The 22,603-nt window shown below is 34.7% G+C and overlaps 2 protein-coding genes across 3 annotated transcripts in view; both read left to right on the forward strand.

Annotated features, from left to right (window-relative positions):
• The window catches only part of LOC142334968 (uncharacterized), a 30,170-nt gene extending 27,277 nt beyond the window's left edge, over positions 1-2,893 (forward strand). Inside the window, exon 5 of the mRNA XM_075383295.1 lies at positions 2,859-2,893. Within this exon, the coding sequence (XP_075239410.1) occupies positions 2,859-2,893 (35 nt within the window). The remainder of the gene's footprint in view (positions 1-2,858) is intronic.
• LOC142334606 (delta(3,5)-Delta(2,4)-dienoyl-CoA isomerase, mitochondrial-like) overlaps positions 1-22,603 on the forward strand; it is a 440,398-nt gene that overhangs the window by 136,646 nt on the left and 281,149 nt on the right. The window lies entirely within an intron of this gene.

The raw sequence follows: 22,603 nt of genomic DNA on the forward strand, positions 1-22,603 counted from the left end.
AAATCCATTCTTCAAAGATGAAGAGTTCTGGAGTAATCGAGTCCTCTATAAGAGATAATTTCCTTGTCTCTGTTGATCTTGTTGTCAATAGTAAAGAGGATCCAATTTTCTTCGCATATAGAAAATTACTGGATATTGCAAAAAATCGGAAGAGATTTCGAAAATCTGTTTGTGATCATAATGATAAACTAGACAAGATTAACATCGTATCGATAACGTCCACTATACATAATGCGGTGAAAACTTTTGCTCCCTGGCGTCTTACCAAGAGAAAATTTGATTAATCACCCCCATGGATGACTAAATCAATTAGAAACCTTATGTCGATGCGCAACCGTATTCGGAAGCTAGTTACTCACTATCCCAATTTGAGAAGTCTAGCCGAAATTCTACGTCTATTAAAAATCTGGTTATAAGATCAATTTGATCTGCAAAAAGAAAATATTATGCAACGCAAAATGAAAAACAGTATGAAAAACTCCAAGAAAATTTTTTCCATACCTTGAAGTTGGTTTTGGCCAAAGAATAAAACCATCAATACCAACTGAGATTTCCATCAATGAAAACATTGTTGAAAGTAATGCTGATAATGCTTCATTATTCAACGACTTTTTCTCTAGCATTGGTCCGCAGCTCTTGAGTGCTATCAATGAACGCGAATTTGTTGCTCTCGACGATGTTGGTCAATCAATGACTTTCAAACCTGTAGCCTCTGGCGAGCTGGAAGAAATAATAATACCTTGTTTGCAAGCGAATGCCTCCTCTGGTGTCTAGGACATACCCACTGTTGTGTTTAAAGTACAAGAAAAGAACTCAGTGGTCTCTTGTTAATTTTAATAAATGAACATATTAGCTCGAGAACTTTGCCCACTGACTTCAAATCTGCAAAGGTAGTGCCGCTATACAAAAATGGAGTCAAAGATTATCCTAACAATTATCAACCAAATTTTTTGCTTTCATCTGTAAGCAAAAGTTTCGAGCGCGTTATATACAAGCGATTGTTAGACTACTTTGCATACGTTAAATTGTTCTTTGGTAATCAATTGGGTTTAAGGCCTAAAAAAGTTGACTGTAGATGCGTTAGTTTATATTACTGTAACTATAGGACATGACTGGTAAAAGGGTCATGAGACTCCAGTTGCCGCGTTTCTTGACTTAAAAAAGCATTTGACACGGTTGATCATTCTATGCTAATAAAAGAAATAGAATCAAATGGAATTCGTGGTTATCTTCTATTCTGCCTGTCGAGATATTTAGAAAAGAGATCATTATTTGTCAATGTGAGGTACAGTACCTCGGCAAATTTTCCACTTAATTGTGAAGTGCCTCAGGGCTCTGATCTTAGACCTCTTCTTTTTATCATCCCCACCAAGGTTTTGCATCACGTCTGTCAAAAATCTAAAGTACTTCACTTTGCTAATGACATTTCCGTCTTGTTGGATTTGTGGAAAAATGACGCCAACATTGTTAATTGTGAATTTGATTTAATCATTGAATGGATGAAATCAAATAAACTTACTTTAAAGCAGAGCAAGACGTAAATCATGTTATTTTAAAAAAAAAACCATTTCGTTTGTACATTCGATTGTGTCGATCATGTTTTTGAGTTGCATGGAACCTTGCTATTTATAAACTATATATCTCTCTCTCTCTCTATATATATATATATATATATATAAATATATATATATATATATATATATATATATATAAATATATATATACATATATATATATATATTTATATATATATATATGTGTATATGAAAATATATACATATATATATATATTTATATATATATATATATATACATATATATATATATATATATATATATATATATGGTTTGCTTAAGTTTGCTTTAAGATTGTATAAAAATCTTTTTGATGGTGAATATTTGAACAATTTCATAAGTCATCGTCAATATTCCAGGAATTTATGATCTTCAAGCGTTCACCTAATATCAACTCCCAAAATGAAAGGGTAGCCAGCCAAGTTATCTATTGCTTATAGGGTTGCAAAACTTTTGAAATTCGTTCATCAATTAGGCTCATATGATTTGAATTTCTCCTGTGACAATTAAATACAGCATTTTGTTCATTACTTCAGGGACAATGCCCAATTATACGACAATGAAACTGTTGATATTGTTTTTGCATAACTTTGCTTTTAGCATTAGATCCTTGCATATCCTGCCTAGAGGGAAATCATCAGTCAAACAGGAAACCATTGGTCAGTCACTACCTGTTATAGCCCTGTCTAGCTTTAGGTAGATTTCTGGAGCTAATTGAGTGCAAACTGGTGCAAGGAAGGGCAGGATTATGCAAGAAAGAAGATATAAAGTTTTAGTTAAATTTAGCCTTCAAAAAACATTAATTTTTTCCATTTTTGCGTTTCTTTTATCAATAGTCAAGAGTCAAAAATCACAATGTTTTCTATTCGGGCGGTACCAAAATGTATGAACTTGCTTATTTACCGTCCATCTTGGTGCTTTTTATTTCATTGATTTATAAAAAGAAATTGTTATTTATTTAGCATTGAGGAAATCAAATTATTATTACTTTCAACTAATAAGCTGCAAACTTGAGAAAATCACTGGACTGCGTGATGTACTGAGTTTTTGGCAAGACAAAATTGTTCAGGCTTTTAAAAAAAATTGTTAATTCAAATTTCAGTTGCTTGATTTTGCGGTGTTAACAACTGTTAAGCAAATGATCGTCAGACTAGAATCCACCAATTAAACGACTGTGGTGTCAAACTTTTTGCGCATTTCTGCTTTATAAATATGGTTGAATTTATGTGTTCATCATTGTGCGAAAACCATATTGAAAAAACTATGGAGAATTTTCAATATAGGTTTGCCCATAGTTGACGGATTCTCCTTCACCTAAACAAATGTCAAACTCAAGAGTGTTTTGGTTGAAAACTAGTCTTTCTAAAAAACAACTTTGATGTAAATTTTTTTTAGCCTCATTAGATAAGACTACAGTGGTCCGAAAAACAAAAAATTTTCGATAAAAGCAAAATTGGCAAAATTGAACTCTCTTAATTGAAATATATAATATCATTTAGCAAGTTCTGGGACCAATTCGGAGTTATCGGTGTTAACAATATTGAAAGAGGATCCGTTGTCAAAATTTACCGTATTCTAAGGAGACAAAGCAAAACAATTTTGAGGAGAAACAATTTGTCTGTGTAAGCAAATAAATTTTTGTGTTGCTGGACTCAAGTGTTCAACTCAAAATTTATTAATACAAGTGATATGCAGTTTACAAAAAGACTTACTGATCTGTATTTAGTCTACGGTCTAAATAGTCTATTTAGACTTACTGTGTACATGTTCTTCTAAATGTTATTAATCTTCTACATGTTATAATTTGAATGGTCGTTAAAAACGAACTGATTTTAGCAATGGTATCTTCTGAAATACCTGCAGTTTTTGGCGGTAAAAAATTCTAACTCGACGGACAAAAAAACATTGATGTCATATTTCATATTCCGCGCAAAACCCTATACTTCAAACCCAGTTTAGAATCCCAGCTCTCCTCCTTAGAAGACATCTGATTCCCTTGCCCCACCTGTCATTTTTCGGAAGGATTTGCTCAGAGTCCGAATCAAACTCAAAATACTCTGTGTGAAATATGAACTGCAGTTTTTAACGGTTATACTTTTTTGACGAATTAAGTGAAGAAAGTGAAACTTTTTGACGAATTAAGTGAAGAAAGTTTTACCACATCTTTAACTTCATAACGCATAAAATGTTACCCCACAAATAGCGCTGAAAATGTTGAGTATTTGCATTGCAGATGTTTATTACCACACATGCCAATAAACTGTTGCAATTTTTGTAAGTTTGAATATTTACCAGATCCAATAAAACGCATGCCTTCTGAAATTATATACTCAAGCATTCAAGGAATTTCGTAACTTTGGTGCTCATCTATGCGCATCAGTAAGGCAAATTGCGGTACACAATTTTCACCAGACACTTCATGTTATCCATAGCTTTGCAACAAAAGTGAAGGGATAAAAATTTGTAACGATTGCAGTGAAAGATAAACTTCACAAAAAGCGTTGAGTTTCTCTCAATGCAATAAAATTGATTGCAATTAACCGCGTTCCTCACATCATTTATGCCAAAAATAGGAAGCAATGGTTTTTGGGATCTTTCCCATTATAGCCTTACTCTTATATTTTTGGCGCTGCAAAATTAGATCTTACCGTTTAGTGCAAGTATGGCAGCGGATGCTGCTCTCAGAAAGTGCTATCATTCAAAAATAGCTAGGCAAACAGTAAGATTTGGATGCCTAGAGCAAAAACAATTTCACGGGCCAAATTTATATCTTTAGTTCCACAAAAGGTATCTTAATACATGTAAAAATGGCCTTACAGCGTGGAGTATGGAGACAAAAGAACAATTACAGTAAAATGCTATGTAAGATTAAAGAATATAGATTATACTAAATTTTGCTATCGTAAAACTTTTCACTTAATATTACACTTTTCGATTATTCTTGTCCCATAATTCCTCAAAATAGCGCATTAGTAATTAAAATCTATTGTTAGCTGGCTCGTAATGATATTCATAGCAGAGAACAGATTGATTCTTCTAAACTTAAAACCAGTAACCTTTCTTGAAGCTATCATTTGACTTTTGCTGGGGTTGTGCTCAAATTTGAAAACAAAATTTATGACAATTTGACCTACATTAACTAGTTTAACATGAAAAGACCCCATGGCATGTCAAAATTTTTTCTCTTAACGAGAACTTGAAAGAAGAACTTAATGAAAATATAGAAAACTTAAAATTAAAAGCAAACGAAAAACGAATCATCGGTTGATTTACTCCGGGCTTTGCGATTTATAAGCAAAAAGGGATCTTTTCAACAATTGCCGTGAGAAGCGGTCTAAACTGATCTTCGGCTATCTAAACTGCAGGCCGAGAAATATTGTGCTAAAGTATAGCACAGAAGAGGGGTATTATCTACTAGGTACCACGGGGGGGGGGGGGGGGGGGATTGTTGAAAAGATCCCTAAAAAGAAACCTTTTGAGTAAGTTGTACAGATAGAGTCGGGGTTCGAATTATTATGAAATAAACCCGCGGATTTTTCAAAATATTCAGCTCAAAAACCTTGTATATTACCCGTAAAAACACCGAGAAACGCCAAAAACTGTAAAGAATGCGAAGGAGACCACTCAATCCGGTTATGGTATCTAAAATAGGTCAATCCTAAAAACTTACAGATTCCCCCTCCTCCTTTTTTGGGTATGTTGGGTATTTTGTCTCGTTCCAGATTTAGCAGAATGTTAGACCAGGCAGAATTGCCACACTTGGTAATTCCACAATACAGCACGTCCAGTTTAGGCAGGAACACGAACCTTCGCACGTTATCAGGCGGAACCAGCACGTGATCAACCTGAGGTGAGCTCCTGGAATGATATATGAGTAAGATCCAGTCAACTTTTTACTCTCAGTTTTGAAAAACAACGCCTTTTTCATTGATCGGTTCGTGACCAACCTACGCAAATAATTCATTGAAATATTTTTGCTTAAAGTAGTTCTGACTTAAAATAGTTCTAGCTTACAAAAAAATTTATTGTGTAAAAATTGATAAAGATTGGCGGAGCGCATTAGGCTTAAATAATAAAAACAAGTTAGCTTAAACATTGTTTATTCCAAGCTTGATTTAGCTATCTAGTGTAACACTTGCAACACCGAAGAAAGTTTATAAAGAAGCTTTCTAATGACTTTTTCACAGAAAAAAAATCTTTTGAAGATTTTAGTTTAAGCGTTTAAGGTTGCATCAAAATCTTCTCTAAGTATCAGAACGTCCCAACATATTTGCCGGCCAAAGGCGCATTTAGTAGGCAGAGTGTATAATTTCACCTGATTGTCCCACAAAAGTAACATCTGTGGCAGTACGTTTGCAGACAATGTATTAAAAACATTGACCTCAATTTTTTGACCTGGAAAAAAAGTAGGTTCCACTATTGAGATATTTTATTAGCAAGGATTGTGACATTTTAGCCAAACTTTAGCTCACAATCTTTAACGGCGTCCCGAATCAGCCAAGACTTCTACCTCCACATTTCCGAGCTTGATCATTAAACTTCTTGATTCGATCTCTTGGTTATCATGTAGGTGTAGTACATTGCAGTCAACTGAGTTTGACGGATCTGACCAACATTGTTCGTTAAAATTTGGTTCAATGAGCGAACTTACTACTAGAGATTCTGATGTTGTATCTAGTAGTTTGTTTACATTTTTGTTACTGAAGTAATTTCGATTTGGTTTATGAGACGTTCGGGCGATCGCCTGGCAACGTATTTTATTATTTTTATCATAAAGAGAACCGCTATTTCGACAATTGTTCGGATTCGTTCTTTGTTCATTATATCGTGGTTGAAAATTTCTATTTGGGCCGCGCTAAATCTTCGATTGATTCCCGATGATCGCGTAATGATATTTGAAGAATGATCGAGGTTTAATGAATCTGATAAAATAAAGTTACTTGGGTTACTTTTTATTAAATTTTGGTTCGATGTTTGGTTCAATACTTTGTCGGATTTTTTTTCGGTTTTAAAGCGCGTTCTCGTTTGACCATCTCCTTCAAAATCCCTCCTTGGATGTCGCATTTTTTGATGTTAAAGATAAATGTATCTCCGATTCATTCCTGCGCAAGATGGTCTAATTCAAAGTTTTGTGCCATGTGAAACACAAACCAAAAAATGGACATTGATTCGTGTTCACCTTGTTTTCGAATCCGCATGGCAAATCTATCAATTTAAATGTTTCTTTGTTTAAAAATGTTTTTTTTCTATCAGGTTCCAGAGGGCTGACACTCCTATGTTTTTGATGTTCACGTATGGGTCCTGTCTCTGTTTTTGTTTAGGATCTCCTTTTCTAATTCTTAGAATTAATAATGAACATGCTTTCCTGCCTGCCACAGCCCAGGGTTTTCACCGCACATTATACCAATTTCATCTTCGGCATCTGTTGTCCCAGTTTGTTCTGGTTGTTTTTCGGAGTTTGCCTTTCACGTTCGGAAGTTTGAGATACATTTAAAATTGGTTCTTCGTCTATTAGTTAAATTGGGCGAACAACATTTGTAGGTACCCGTCATAACATTAATCAAGATCAATAGTTCCTTTTGCCAATAATGCAAGCTTTGCGTATATTTGCCATTTTCCCATGGTGTTGGAGGTTTTTGTGATGATGTTCACCAAAATGAACATGTTCCTAGTGGCGTTCTCTTGTGTTCTATTGCTGACACCGCCGTGTCATAAACTAATTGCTAAACGATACTCGATAGTTGAAGTCATCTAAATGTATCTTAATACAAACAGGCAGAAAAGAGAAGAGGTTATAACAATTGAATTGCAAATGTTTTATTCAGAACTTAAGAAAGGGAATGAAACAATTTCAGACACCGTTGAACAGAGGCAAACAAAAACCAGTACGTATAGCATAAGGTTATAAAGCATGAGGTCAAAAAAAGTAATCGAATGTCAAACTATATAGTAATAAATATCAAAAAACTCAATGGGTGGGGACAATAGATAAACTATGCGGTAACGCAATAGAAAAAACTGAACGTAACTGAATCGGTCGCGTGTACCACATTCACCCTTAATAGAGTTAAAATTTGTACAACTGTATGAAATTTATGGATAATGTTATACATACAATTCACTATTGAACGATGACTTGGACCAGCTATTGTGTAAAGTAATACACACTAAATTTTAAAATCAATTCTGACGATTCGACGATTAAATGAGATGATGTAAATCAAATAATAGCAAGTACACAGCATTTGGCAGATGTGATTTTGCCCGAATTGACAAGGTGAGTGGCTGATCAATTATTCAGAACATGTCAAATTCAGTGGCTTCAATGTTTCTTCAAATTTGAGTAACTAAAACATGAATTCTCATAGTCTTGTACATTATTTTTACGGAAGTGTGCGATGTAGTTGGCCCCAAATTTACTAGGTGAGCGGCTGGCCAACTATTCGGAACTTGGCATTAGTAAAACCTTCCTTCCAAAATGAACTCTTTCTCCGATTCCCAAACAGATTTTTGAATGGGCTCTGATTTGAACATGTTCAAACCATTTTCCTTGGCGTGCAGAGTTGGTTTGTCATGAGTTTAAGTTGGCGATCTGCTGCACGGGCTTGACTGATTGACCCATTGTATCAGTCGTGGTGATGCGACGGTCGAGTTTGAATATTCGATTGCATTCATGTCGGACTCGAAAATCGAGTTTTTTGTTGGTGGCGTAGGGACATACTTGTCTTCTATCTCTCATGTCAACCAACGCATTCCCTCATCATGTTTTTACTTACTTCTGGAACCACATCGTTTTGCTTTTGAGCTGCTTGGTTCGCCGAATTTGAAGAATTTTGAGTTGCGGATTTGCCTACCACTATTGCGAATACTTTTTACTGGGGAACGTTCTTGGATCTCTGTTATATAAAATTCCTCTTCGGTCACCTCAAGACCTTTTTTATTGAAATGGGTATTCTTCTCTTGGTGCCTTTTTGGACTTCTCATTTTTTAGCTACAGGGCGCGTTGCAAGTTTGAAAGTTTGGTCTTTCTTGACACCTCGATGTTTCCTTGGTTTCTTCTTTTAACAAGAAAATCGTCATTTTTTCCTTTCTTCAGCTCCGTTGCGTGAACTACTTGTCTTTTCTCTGTTGATTTGCTTGTGCCGTAATCTGGCCGTCTAATTAAAAATATTGATAGAGGAATTGATCTCTCCTCTTTTACGCAAAATTTTGCGAGATCACAATTCTTGTCCCGAACTGCCGGTCGTCTGGGTTCCATTATGTTCGAAGTAAACGCTGTGTATTTAACAACTGTACCCGGAGCTAAAAACTTGACTAATCCCACTAGGTGCGTTTTTCCCGCTTTTGGGCTCAACTTTCCGAGCATTAGCAAGGTGAGGTGACTCGTCTGCTCTGTGGATTGGGTTACTCTTATCATTTAAGTAGAGCTCCTGTTTTGCCTTGTATCTCTCATTTGCCTTTTTGGTCAAGGTAGCCTGCTTGCATTTTATTGCTTTATCGCTTTAGTAATTGATGTTTTTCATTTTCTCATTTGATAGAAGTTCCTCGTTTGTGACTGTTTCGACACCTAAACAATATTTTTTAAACAAAACTCCAGTTTACAGTGCCCGGATTTTGATTTGGTGAAATGGTTTTTTGGAGGTGTATTTGGAGGTTGCCTGTAATGAGCATTAATTGGTGAATTTAATGCTTATATGTGTAAGAATTATTTATTAGTAAATAATGTCTCTAATTGCTCTCGGGAAGTTAGTATTGTAATTGCTCTTCAAGTTTTTGTTGTTTAATGCAAGCTAGTCTGCATTTGTTTGTCTGGATTATTCTCTCAACCAAACTGATTGCCCAATGGTCTTTTTCCGGAGCTTCTATTAAGTTTATGTTGTGCTTCTCATAGAAATTTCAAATGTTTGCAAATAAAGCTACGCGTTTGATCGACCTTCAATGTTTCTGGTACGCCGTTGTTATATTTGTATCCTTCAACGATGTGTATTATGTATATATTGATGAAACTGAATACATTTTGCTGTATGAAAATTATTCAATTGGTCTCCAGCTATTAGTATGTAAGTATTTTACTTTGATCATCAGTTATCAGGCCAGCGAAATCAAGTTAAAATTCTTCATTCGGAATTTTACATAATTCTAGTACTTTGAATCTACAATTAGGTATTCTTGATTTTGAATTTCCGCCAATCTGGGTGCAAGGCGTACACTCGGACGCTTTAGCAACGAAGTCGTGATTGATACATGGCCACCACTTAATTTCCGATAGATTTGTCTTCCTCCAACTACATGGATGGGATGTATTGAATGACTCAATCATCGCGTATTTCTTCGCAAGTAGAATGACTTCTTTGTCATCAAAACACACGCATCCGTGTCTGACAAGTGAATTTTTCAAATACAAGTTTATGCATTTTGAGAACCGCTTACATCTCTCCTCGTCTTCGGTTACCACACAGTCACGTACTCTTTTGAGGTCATCGCAGCGATGATTTTTTTGTTAAATATGTTGTCCAAAATTATCAAAAAACCAATATCAAACAAAGTATTTTCCGATGTTTTTGCTTATACAAAAGAATCTGTTGAATGGGTACTCCCTAAAGATTTATTTTCTTGATGAGGGGTCTTTTGAGTCTCTCGTGTGCAGGGCGTTATAATGGGGGGGCGATGTGCGTTGATTAGCTTTATGTATTGAATTAGTTCAGTTTGAGAAATGTTTACAGGTAATGTTGTGAGAGTTATAAATAGAAGAAATTTGAGGAGTAGAATTAGAAGTAAATTTTGATGAATTTTGATTTGAAGATTGTGTAGAATTTTGAGTGCAAGCATTGTTTTTTAATGACGCGTGTTTAAAAGAGTTTGACTGAACAGAATTTTTTCTATTGTCAATAAGAGGTTTCAAATTTAGTATTAATTTGTCTAAGCAATTTAGCAAGTGATTTTTCTTTAAAGAATGGTTACTTGCTGGTCGCCTTCATTTTCTCTCACATTTAATTGCAACTCGGCAAGCTTTTCAATGCAAATGATTGAATGTTCACTTTGCCGAATGGCGTTTGTAACCAAAGTTTGTAGCATGTTGATTTTTGCTACTACAAATTTTTCATCGTATGGTGAAATTTCATGTGCATCTCTGGAGGTATAACGTGACACAAAACCATTAAATCTCATATTAGAGCCAAGCATATGTTGAATTTTGAAATTAAACTGGATGAGCCCGTCTATCCAGCGTGTTAGACGATTAGGATATACGTTTTGTTTGCTCTATTTAGTTTTAGTACTGAAAGTATTGCTTGATGATTAGATGCCACCTAATTGAAATTCCGTACAGATAGTGTTTGTAATGTTATACAGCCCATACAACACCTAGTATTTCTAATTCGTTTCTGCTGATTTAGGCGAGGAGATGCATATGAAACATCCAATTTGTGTTTGTTTCCATCACATTTCCATCAAATTTCCATCAAATTCCATCAAACAGGTTTCCATCCAACTTGTGTTTGTTGTTCCAGAACACATTTTAACACTTTTCTTGAATTATGTAACTCGCGTGTTCGAATTTCGTTTGAAATGGGCGTTTTCAGCAATATTTGCTATTTACATTTTGATTTTCTCGAAGTGAGTTTGATGAGTATCTGACCACGCAAATTGGTTTCCCTTTCTTAGTAAATTTTTATTTGGATGACATACTCTGGCCAGTTTGGCGATGAAATTTAAAACATGATGAGCCCATAATTGACCATATTTGTTTGAATAATTGACTTTTAGATCTACGATTGGAAGTCAGTTGTCTTACAATTTTTTCTGATATGTGAATTCCAAAAAGTTTATTTCTTGTTTTGCAAAAGGTTAATTCGGGAGGTTTAGTCTGAGATTCTAGTTAACTAGTACTTTGAGGCACGAGCATACGTCTTCAATAGGTTCCGATTTCAATCCTTGTGCGACTTTGATAATGTCGTCTAAAAAGCAGAACGCGTTTCCTCGGGGAGATAAAGTACAAGCAGTTGCTTTTTGAAACTTGGCAGGAATGTCTGTAAGACTCTAACAACCAATTTTAAATCTGTAAGTGCCTGTACTATCACCTCCAATTATAAAAATTAACGATTAAAAACGCGAAAAAAAACTAAATTTCATTAAATTGAAAATAACTGTAAGTTTGTCGATCTAATTGAAACTGACTCTATGCGTGCCTTAATTCAATGGTACTAAGTCACTCCTCATTTTCCTTAAATTTGCTGATTGGGTTCCCAATGTTGTCAATTAGGACTTCAATGTTCGGCATCTGATGTTTGGTTTTATGGATAGCTTAATAAAAACTTTTCTGTCTGGTGAAAGTTTAATCGATGGATCCTATTTTAACGTTACTTCAATTGGCGAAATAAAGAAAGGATCCCGGCAACTTTTCAATTTCTTGATATAACTTCCAAATATTAGATTTTGACCAGCTTCAAAAGATGAATTGGAATTCGTCAACATTTTTGATATACTACAGTGGTTTCTTATATAAATTTTGATTTAAACGTGTGATTTTTAGATTTTCCTTTGCGTTTAATAAGGTAAGTAAATGTTTTACTGATTTCCAAGTTTAGCAGGGCATAGTTTCTTAATAGCGAAAATTGACTTATTTCGTTTCTGGTTTATATGGTCCAATTTTTGAAACCAAGTTTTTTCTAATTAGTGATTTACGCCCTTTGGCTACCATTAGTAATTTCCAGGAGTCCACCTGCCACCCATTTGATTCAACTCTAAAATTTAATGATCCGATAATGCCAATAGGTTCGTTTGAGAACTTTTTAAGCATTTTTTTGTCTTTCCTATTCCAAATACTTTTTGACAGGATTGTTATATTTTATTAGCCAAGTTGTCTTTGACAATTGTTGGCGGGCTTCCTCAATCATCCAAGAGGTTTACCTCTACATTTCCGAGCTTAACTTATTAATTTTTTGTTACGGTCTCTTGGTTATCTTGTATGTGTAGTACTTTCTAGTAATCTGAGTCTGATGTGTCTTATCAACATTGTTCGTTCAACATTGATTCGATGAGCAGATTTACTATTGGAGATTCTGAGGTTTTAACCAGAAATTCGTTTACTCTTTTGATAATGAACTAATTTGAATGTTTTTTGAGACTATTTCTGCAATAAAAAGCGAAATTTTTTCGTTTGTAATTGTTGCAAATTTGCTTTTTCGCCTGGAAACGTAATTTATGATATTTGTCATATTTGTCATAAAGAGAACAGCAATTACGATAATAGTTATGAGTTTATCTTTGTTATTAATAACTTGGTTACAATTTCTATATGTGCTGCGACTAAATGTTCGATTGGCTCCGAATAATCGGGTTTTGACATCTGAGACTCGATTGAGTTTTAAATAATAAATTGAAATTAGGTTGCTTCGGTTACTTTCTGTTAAACATTGGTAAAGAGTACTCGATTCGAAAATTTTGGCGCCTTTCAAAGCGCGTTCTGGTACGACTGCCTCTTTCAAAAGCTCTTTTTGAAGGTTGCGATTTTTCATATTAAAATTCAATTTGTCTCTGATTAATTCTTGCTCAAATAATCTAAATTACCTCTTTCTGTCGTCTGAAATAGCACAAAAAAAATTGTACAATGAAATCTCTCTACCTTGTTTTTTATCCATTTTGCGAATCTATAACCTTTAATGTTTTTTTGTCAAAAGAGTTCATTTCTATCAGGTTCCAGAGGTCTGACAGTTTTATATTTTCACTTCACCTGTGAGTCCTGTTTATGTTTTCATTTACGCCTTCCTTTTCCAATACTTAGAATTAATAATAAACTTGCTTTCGAGTCTGCGACAGCCCAGTGTTTTTGCCGCACATTATACCAATTTCTTTTGTTCTTCGAAAACTTAGAATTAATAATAAACTTGCATTCGAGTCTGCGACAGCCCAGGGTTTTTGCCGCACATTATATCAATTTCTTTTGTTCTTTGAAATCTGTAAACCCAGTTTGTTCTGGACTGTTTTTTTGGAGTTTGCGTTTCGAGTTCGAGTTTGATTGAAAGTTTGTTCCTCGTATATTAGTTAAATTTGTAAAACAAATTGTTTAGTTACCAGTCCTAACAGTATTCCAGGATCGATATTTTTTGCCAATAATTTGAGTTTTGATTGCTTTTTTTTCAAGGTGTTTGAGTTTTATGTGATGAACATTCCTAGAATGTGTATATTCCTAGTTGTGTTTCCGTGTGTTTTTTGCTGACTGCGCCATGTCATGAAGTAACTTCAAAGCGGTACGCGATAGTCGAAGTCATTTTTTTGCTTTTTTAGAAAAGAGGGAGAATTGCAACTGTTGCATTCAGAACATAGGAAAGAGAATGAAACAATTTCAGACACCGTTGAACACAGTCAAACAAAAAACAGTACGTATAGCACAAGTTTATATAACACTAGAGGTCACAATAATTAATCGGAGGTCAAGCTCTAAATGATCATGTATGAGTACACACGATAGGCCGTAACAATAGATAAACTATTCGGTAACGCGATAGTAAGGTGCGGACCGTGTACCACAAAGTCATTTGATATATAACATTAAATCACGAAATTGAAACAAAAAAGTCCGAAGAATTGAGGCACTACTACATAATTGTTTTAACGGCGACGATTCACAGTGTGCCTTGGAAATTTTGAAACTTTTTTGTGGTGCTCAAAAAACCTTGTCGGGTTTGCTACGGGTTTGTGCAAAATTTTCCGGTTATAATACCGACGTCATCACTCACTCTCTTTAATTTTTTATCTCTTTGAAAATTGCCAAGCATGTCACTCTGGGATTAGCCAATTTTTGCTCAAAAGGTTTTCTGTTAAATTTGCGAGGACCACGTTGAGCGTATTTTGTTAGTTGTGCTTTGCAATCCTCCTTTTTCCCAATTATCGTAATATCTGAGGTTGGTTTCATTAATTGCGCTGGTGGAAGGGCTTATTTTTCCAATGGCGCTTGCTGGGGTTAAACTACGTTTAGCCAGTCTAAGTTCTTTTATTGTCTTCTGTTTCCGTTTGATTTGCTAGCAATTTCCAATTGAACACGGCGCTTGGAACAATGTGAGGCATGCAGCATAAAAGATGAGTTTAGCTGTCCTAGAACTTGATGCTGGTTCTTTTTGGTACGATTAGTTAGGGAGCAAGTAACTTCCCTAATCTCTGTGTAACTACAAATTGCAGTATCAGCCCTAGATGCCTATGTGAGTCATAATCCGCACAGGATTAAGTCAATACAATTGCCCCATTGTCACGTAAATATTGACCGATGATCTTTTTGTAAATTAAGTTTTCTAGCTAGTTCTGTTGCATTATTTGACAAATGTGTATCACTTGTTCGAACAGGGTGTGCTGCAAATGTGTCAATCGTTGTCGTTGTGTGCATACACATTGTTGAAATTTTATACATGACAGTCGTCTTTTAATGGTTTGAAGTAGTCTTTTTTACCAAGCCAATAGCATTGTGATTGATAAAAGGTGCATATATAGTTTAAATGTTGATATTCTGTCAAAATTTTCAAACTTCTGCAGTTTAGACATTTAGCTTGGCCAAGTCTAATTGATCACCGAACTCCGTAATAATAAAAATATGTTTGCAAAAGCTTTTTGAGGTTAGAGTCAGATGCATTGTAAAAATCTCAACTGTTGGATACTTGGAATATCTGTCAAAAGCATTAAGGAAAAGTTCTTCAATGCCCTACTCATTATTAATCTCCTTCTCTTTAATTTGAAATTCCTCATTTTGTTCTTTTCAATTTAAAAATGAGAATCTTTTGCTATTCGGAATCACAGACCTTGAATTTTGACTGCTTTCCTTGCGCGGTTTGCATCCAATCTCTTTGGCGAACATATTCCAATAGAGAATTGGCCACGAATCTTTCTAAGCGTGACTAAGCGTACCAAAATTTCCTGGATGGGCAGAAAATATATCTTCCAGCACAATTTCCTTGATTGCCTTTGGATTCGCAATTCTTTCATCAATAAAGTCAGGCACTCTTTGCGCTAAGATTCCGCCAGAGAGAAAGAGGGGGAGAGAAAGAGAGAGAGAGAGAGAGAGAGAGAGAGAGAGAAAGAGAGTGAGAGAGAGTATGTATGGTGTTTAATCTTCTTTATCCATTGCTCATTCTCCCGTAGTATACAATCTCTCATTTCTTTGAGGATGTCACCATTCCCCGTTAGTATGTTTGGTGGGTTTAGCCAACCGTCTCTGACATTTGTTGATCTTTTGATTAATTCCATGAGTTTTGAGCGATTATTTTTTGCCTATTTCAGTGTTTGCAATTGTCCAAGTGTTTTTCTGATCTGATATGAATCTATTTTGCTGTCGGTGTTCAAAGTCACACGTAGTTTTGCAGCGATGGAAACATCCGTTAGCTTTTTTGTGAAAAGAAAGTGGCCTTTGATCTATATAATTGTTTAGCAAATTCTGTGTCAAAAGGGAGCGTGGAGTTATTCTTTAAGCGCCAATTTACATTTTTTGAGCAAATATGTACATTTTTTGAGTTAATTGTTTATTTCAGAGTCAGAAATGGTTCATTTTCTTCAATTGTTCACATTGATTGCATGGCTATTAAATGAGGGATGCCTATTATTGGCTAAAGCGTAGGGTGTTGCAAAATTATTTTTTTAAAAACGAATTGCAGTGTGTGATGAATAGATTTTGGGTAGTAATATTTATAATCTATCTATATTTTTGTACAATTGCGCCCTTTGTATGACTCAGATTAAAAATTTTATTGAGTTGAAATTTTATTCCTGACTCTCGCCTTCTAATGCTTTGAGTCTTTTCACGAGGCCAATAGCGTTGTGATTGTTAAAAGGTGCATATATAGTTTTAAATGTTGATATTCTGGAAAATTTTTCAAACTTTTGCAGGTTAGACATTTAGCTTGGCCAATTCTAATTGATCACCGGACTCCGTAATTATAAAAAATGATTCCAAAATCTTTATGAGGTTAGAGTCAGATACATTGTAAAAATCTCAACTGTTGGATACTTGGAATATTTGTCAAAAGCATTAAAAAAGTTCTCCAATGCCCTACTCATTATTAATCTCCTTCTCATTAAATTGAAATTCCTCATTTTGTTCTTTTCAATTTAAAAATGAGAATCTTTTGCTATGCGGAATCACAGAGCTTGAATTTTGTCTGCTTTCTTTGCGCGGTTTGCACCCAATCTCCTTGGCGAAGATATCCCAATAGAGAATTGGCCACAAACCTTTCTAAGCGTGACCAAGCGTACCAAAATTTCCTGGATGGGCAGAAATGTATCTTCCAGCTCAATTTCCTTGATTGCCTTTTGTCATCTATACAACGTCAGGCACTCTTTGCGCTAAGATTCCGCCAGAGAGAGAGAGAGAGAGAGAGAGAGAAAGAGAAAGAGAGTGTGAGAGAGAGAGTATGTATGGTGTTTAATCTTCTTTATCTATTGCTCATTCATATTTCTTCAATTGTTCACATTGTTTGCATGGCTATTAACGGAGGGATGCCTATTATTTGCTAAGGCGTAGGGTGTTGCAAAAAATAGTTTTTTAAAAATGAAACTGAGTGTGTGATGAATAAATTTTGGGTAGTAATATTTATAATCTTCAGTAAATACTTCCGTCTTCAGTAAATCTTCAGTAAACCTTCTTTTATTAAATATTGGGTTGTAGGTACGTGCAAAAGAGTTTGTTTTGGTGGGAATTTTGTTGCCAAAATAAATGTGTCTGGTTAGAATGCAAACAACAAGGCAGATTTTAAGGGAATGTCTAATTTTGTTATATCTGAATTGCAAATGGCTGTGCAATGTCCTCAACTTGATTTTTCTTTTCAAATTCGTGGTTCAAAATTTGTCATAGATTTTATAATAGTGATGATTTAAAGTTTAATAAGTTGTTGACTGAGCGACGTATTTTTTAAATTGTTGCCACCACAAGTTGATCGCAAGTTAAATAGAAATCTTTTTGTGTTCGCAAACGGTCTGCCAACTACTCCAATTTTACCGAGGCCTAAAGGTCGATTTTGAAATAAATAGATAAAAAGTACTCTATCTAACCATATAGCTAATCGACTGTAATAGGACTTATTTAATCGTGCGTTCCTTTAGTATTGCAAGTAATGCACGGTGACTGGTGATAACCATGAAAAATTTTTCATGAAAATTTGGGTGGAAGCAGTAAATAGACAAAACTTTTCCTTTCAGTTCAAATTCATTGCCATTGCATTGTTCATCCGTTGAATTTTATTGTGAGCCATCTGCGATAAATTTCCACCCCTTTACATTGTTTTTTTTACTAATGGAACGCCAAGTCCAGACCTTAAAGTGACACATTTCACTCCTCTTACTTCAAAAGGTTGGTTCAACTGGCGGTTTTTAGTACTTAAAGAATTTTTTTTACCTTGTTTAAAGGGTTTTCGTGGTCTTGAGTCCATACAAATTTTGCAGACCTTTTTATTCAGTGAAAGTACTCTATCTACCCAAATAGCTTATCGACTGTAATAGAACTTATTTATTCTTGAGTTCCTTTAGTATTGTGGCTGGGCTACTATTGGGCTACAGAGTTTTCCTAAATTTTGTATTACTTTAATAATATTGTGGACAGGAACAGAGGTTTATCACAAGTGTTTGGGAATATTTGGAGGTGGGAATTTTCTTGATTCGAGGGGTCTAATCCCAATTGGTGAGACCGTATGTCCGAGCCAATGAATTTCTGTCTTTCCAAAATGATCTTTTTGTAGATTAATACCAAACTTTTTTTCGTGAAAATTTATCATCTTCCTGACCGTTACCGATTATTATTGGGTTGTCTATGAAGCAAAACAATTTCTTATGACCTAATAGAGTTTAACTCACTGATTTTTGAAAATCAGCTGTTAATGTCAGATAACCCGTTAAATCCAGTATTAAATCTGTGTGTATTAATTAGTTCGCCAGCTACGATATTGCAATTACGATGTTTGGACGTGTTTTAGTTGAAGTTGGCTTTATGCGTATTTCAAGTCAATCGTAGAAAAATTTGATTTTTGTCCATATAGAGTTTCAATTACGTTCTGCGATATGGAGTCGGTCTTTATTTCAATGCTTGTCATTTGATACTTTTTTTGCTGAATGGTTTTATCGAAACCTTTTGAATTTAATGGTGATTTGATTGAATTATCTTTTCTATCAAAAAATTAAAATTTTTGGAAACACCAATTTTGTCAGGACAGTTCGATAAATATTCAACTGAAATTTCTGGAGTCGCTCTAATCCTTCCGTAATTTTATGTTTTCAATCAATTGTAACGAGAAAACTTTGTGGTGTTTTGCACTTCAGTTTCTTCGGTGTATCTCTTTTGTTTTATAAGACTTAGATAGTCCAACAGTGAAAATAAACCAGGAAATTGCGCGCAGTTGCCTTTTTAATTGGGGGTTCAGAATTTTGAGTAATGTTGTTGTTTTTTAAAAAATTTAGTTAGATGCTGTACAGATGATAGTCCGAATTTTTTGAACAGGTCTTGCCCCACAAGGCCTTTGTGACTATCCTCTACAACTCTAAATGTGGCGTCTGTGTCATCATTGGTAATGTCTGTGTCATCATTGGTAGGCCATTTTTATGAGGTTGGGTTATCTGTTTTTTTTGGGATATTTGGCATATCTTCTCTCGATAAAGCTATAATAATCCCTTAGTTTATCATAGCAACGCAAAAAAAGGTTTCCAATTTGGAGTGTCATATTCAAAGGTTCGAACTTCGTGGTGAACGGTTGTTGCTCCTGGATAATTGTCCTCAAAATTTGCTGTCATATGTGGAGTCATACACTTGGTTGTGTTTGTGGAGTCATACACTTGGAGTCAAACACATATGTGGAGTCATACACTTGGAGTCATACACATATGTGGAGTCATACACTTGGAGTTTTCTATAATTTCAAAGGCAGCTAACTGTTTCTTATTGTCTTCATCGATTTCTTGAGCGTCTTGTTATTTTTTCACATTTGTTTGTGGCGATGAATTTTATGGTTGTAACGATTGTTGTTTCTCCAGATTTTGGCACACGTTTGCCAAGTGATTTGCAATTCTGAAAATATGTCAGTTTTTTAATGTGCTGGGCAGTTTGATCTGTGATTGTTGTTCAATCTCTGACTTCAGAGATATTGGCGTTGTTTTGTGGTTTTTTTAGTGTGATTTTTTCTAATAAAAACTCAACAAATTGACTGATTGGTTTTTGTTTTTCCAATTTTGATTAATCCCTTGCTGGTCTTTAACTCCAATTTCAAGTTTTTTGCCTTCTCAAGTGCTTTTTCCGAAGACGCTCTCTCACGATGTAGTTTTATTTGGGTTTCGAAGTCAAACATATATGTAATGAAGATTCCACGGTTGAAATATTCTTCTTCGTCAATTAGACTACAGATTTCTGATCGCTCGCTCAAAATTCTTTAGTAAATTTCTACCGCTTCGATTTTTGTTGTTTTCGGACAAAACAACATATCTGTTGACTAATGTTACTGCTTCAAGTGGGCGTTTCATCTATTTCCTCCACTTTCCTCAATTATTTTGTAGTTCGCCTGTCGATTTCAATATTTGTATGCATACAATCCAACGTTTATAACCATAATGAATTCCAATTTCGCCAATTTTTTTGCAGCCGTTTTGCCAATCTACTTTCAATTGTGTGTTTTTATTTTGTCTTAGCCTTTCATTTTGTTGGGTAAGCCTTTGGAAATGTTCCTCATACCTAGCTTCTCTGAGATAGATGTCTGTTGTTGCTGGAACGCTAAGCAGTTCATCAAGATTGATAAATTCTTCGGCTAGGAGGGCCTAATTCCACTGAACTAACCACTCCCAGATTAACAAAGGATTGGCTGTGGGCTTTTACCGGAAGACATCTATATGGACTGGTGTTTTGTGAAAGTCTCTTGCTGACATCGCCATATGTGAACTAACCGCTATAGCTACGGGTTTTCGCGCTGCAAATCTATCCATGACAATTGTACGACGTGAACGACGCTATTACTTTCAGACAAAAGATTGGAACTTTAGATGACTTGAACTTGCGTAGCAATCGTCTAATTTCGATTCTATTTGAGAAAATGCCCATCAATTGGTAATTTAGAGTACCAGCTGAATTGTTGAGAGCGAATCAAGATAAAGAAGCTACTGTCAGACAATTAAAAGGAATTCAACTTGATCACATGTTGATCACGCAATAAAAAGACAACTGAAATTTGTTTATAATGTGAGCAAACATTGATTCAAGTTATCCTGTCTGAAATATGAACAACTTAAAAAAAATAAATTAGGGTATATAAGATTAACTAATTTAATTGCAATAGGATTTTTCAATTGACATTGGAAACAGTTATTTAGATGTCAAGGCCATGTGATGACCTGAAGCAGTTTACAGTTCACGTTTCATTATCATGTTTCAATAACAGAACATGCACATTTCTGTCCGCTGACTTTACATAAATGGAGGCGCGGATGTCGGCTACTTCAATTCCCCTTATGTGATTGCAGTTTACACAAAAAACCATATTGATTTAAGAGCTGCTGTCAAGCATAAAGAGTGAAAAATTGAATGCTGTATATTAATCGTATACAACTTCCGTTTTTAACGCATTGTTTTCTGTAAGATAGAAAAACTTTTAGAGTAGTTTTAAATCCCCTTCCGATGATACCGATAATTGCAATTTTCTCAAGAAAAAATTCGTGAGAATTCAAGTTGAACGCTTTTGCTTAATTTAAAGAAACCAACAACTGTTTTATTCTGCTCTACTGATGGTCTATAAATTCCGTTATTGATATTCCAGCGTCCCTCGACAATTTATCTTTGAGAAATTCGATTTGATTTTTACTTATCATCTTATGGTCTTCAACTTCTTCTGAAATTTGTTGGACTAAAAGCCATTTAATTTAGCAAGAGTTTGTGTCACAGAAATTGGCCGGTAGTTCACTGATTCAAACGGATCACTTTTCTGTAAGTTGTAGTTTTATATGCTTTTAAAGACATCTGGAAAAACATTGTTCGAAAAACTTTCGTTAATTGCAAACTGCATATGAATTCCAATAGATATCTTACTGCATTTGAATGACCTTGTGGGGATGAATCCAGGCCCGATACTTTATTCAGTAGTAGTTTGTCAGTTACATTAAACAACTCTCTTCTCGTTAAATTTCTGATTAAATTTTTTTCTCCAACACAAAATTGCTAAGTCAGACTTTTCTTTTACCTTTTTGTATACCATTAACATGGAAAAGCATTTGAAGTTCCAGTGGCCTTTTTCTTGTTTTAAATAATTTTTTTGTTCCAAATTTGCAAATTCTTATTTCTTTTTACGATTTGTTTGACGTTTTTGTTAAAGACAGTTTTGTTTGTAAAAGTCCATATATGTTCTATATTAGGAAGGCTAAAACTTTTTTTGTTTACTCGTTACTTGTTTTTCCTAATTGTCAAACAGTGGCGTTTCTGAATAATTTTTGTGTATTTTAAGCGTAAAGATCTCTCATCTCTATACAAATATTGAAAAGTTGAGGTTTTATGTTATTAAGTTTCAATAATTATTTTGATATCCACTTTTTGGACTGTTCATTATCTCTCCATTTTTTATAGGAGCTAAGTTGTTTAACACAAATTCAAACAAAATTGAAAGAAATTGAAATGTTTAAAGTGCATCCGTTCGATGATATTTTGCTCTTCAATCTTTTTTTATACAGTACAACTCTTAAACATTTTTGGTATCTCTGAAAGGTATGAGCTATCCTTTTTTCGTTATCAAAATCCAAAGCAGAAACAATGTTCCAATGTTATTGTAACGAAAACTTGATCTTTTGTGGTTAAACACGGATTAGTTAAAATTCCTTTTTTCCATTTGTCCTAGTTGGCTGACTTTTGTTGACAATGTCTAGACCAATATTTGAAAATAACTATCATCAGAGCCGTTTTTAATTTTGCTGAAAGTACTCTAGATTGTTATTTCCGAACAAAATAAGGAGTATGTTCCTGAGACTTCTGACGTCAAATCACACTGGAAAAATTCTCCAATTTTCTATAAGAACAACATGAGACGTTTATCAG

This window comes from Convolutriloba macropyga, chromosome 2, assembly GCF_964194025.1.
Source record: "Convolutriloba macropyga chromosome 2, txConMacr16.3, whole genome shotgun sequence".
NCBI lineage: Eukaryota > Metazoa > Xenacoelomorpha > Acoela > Convolutidae > Convolutriloba > Convolutriloba macropyga.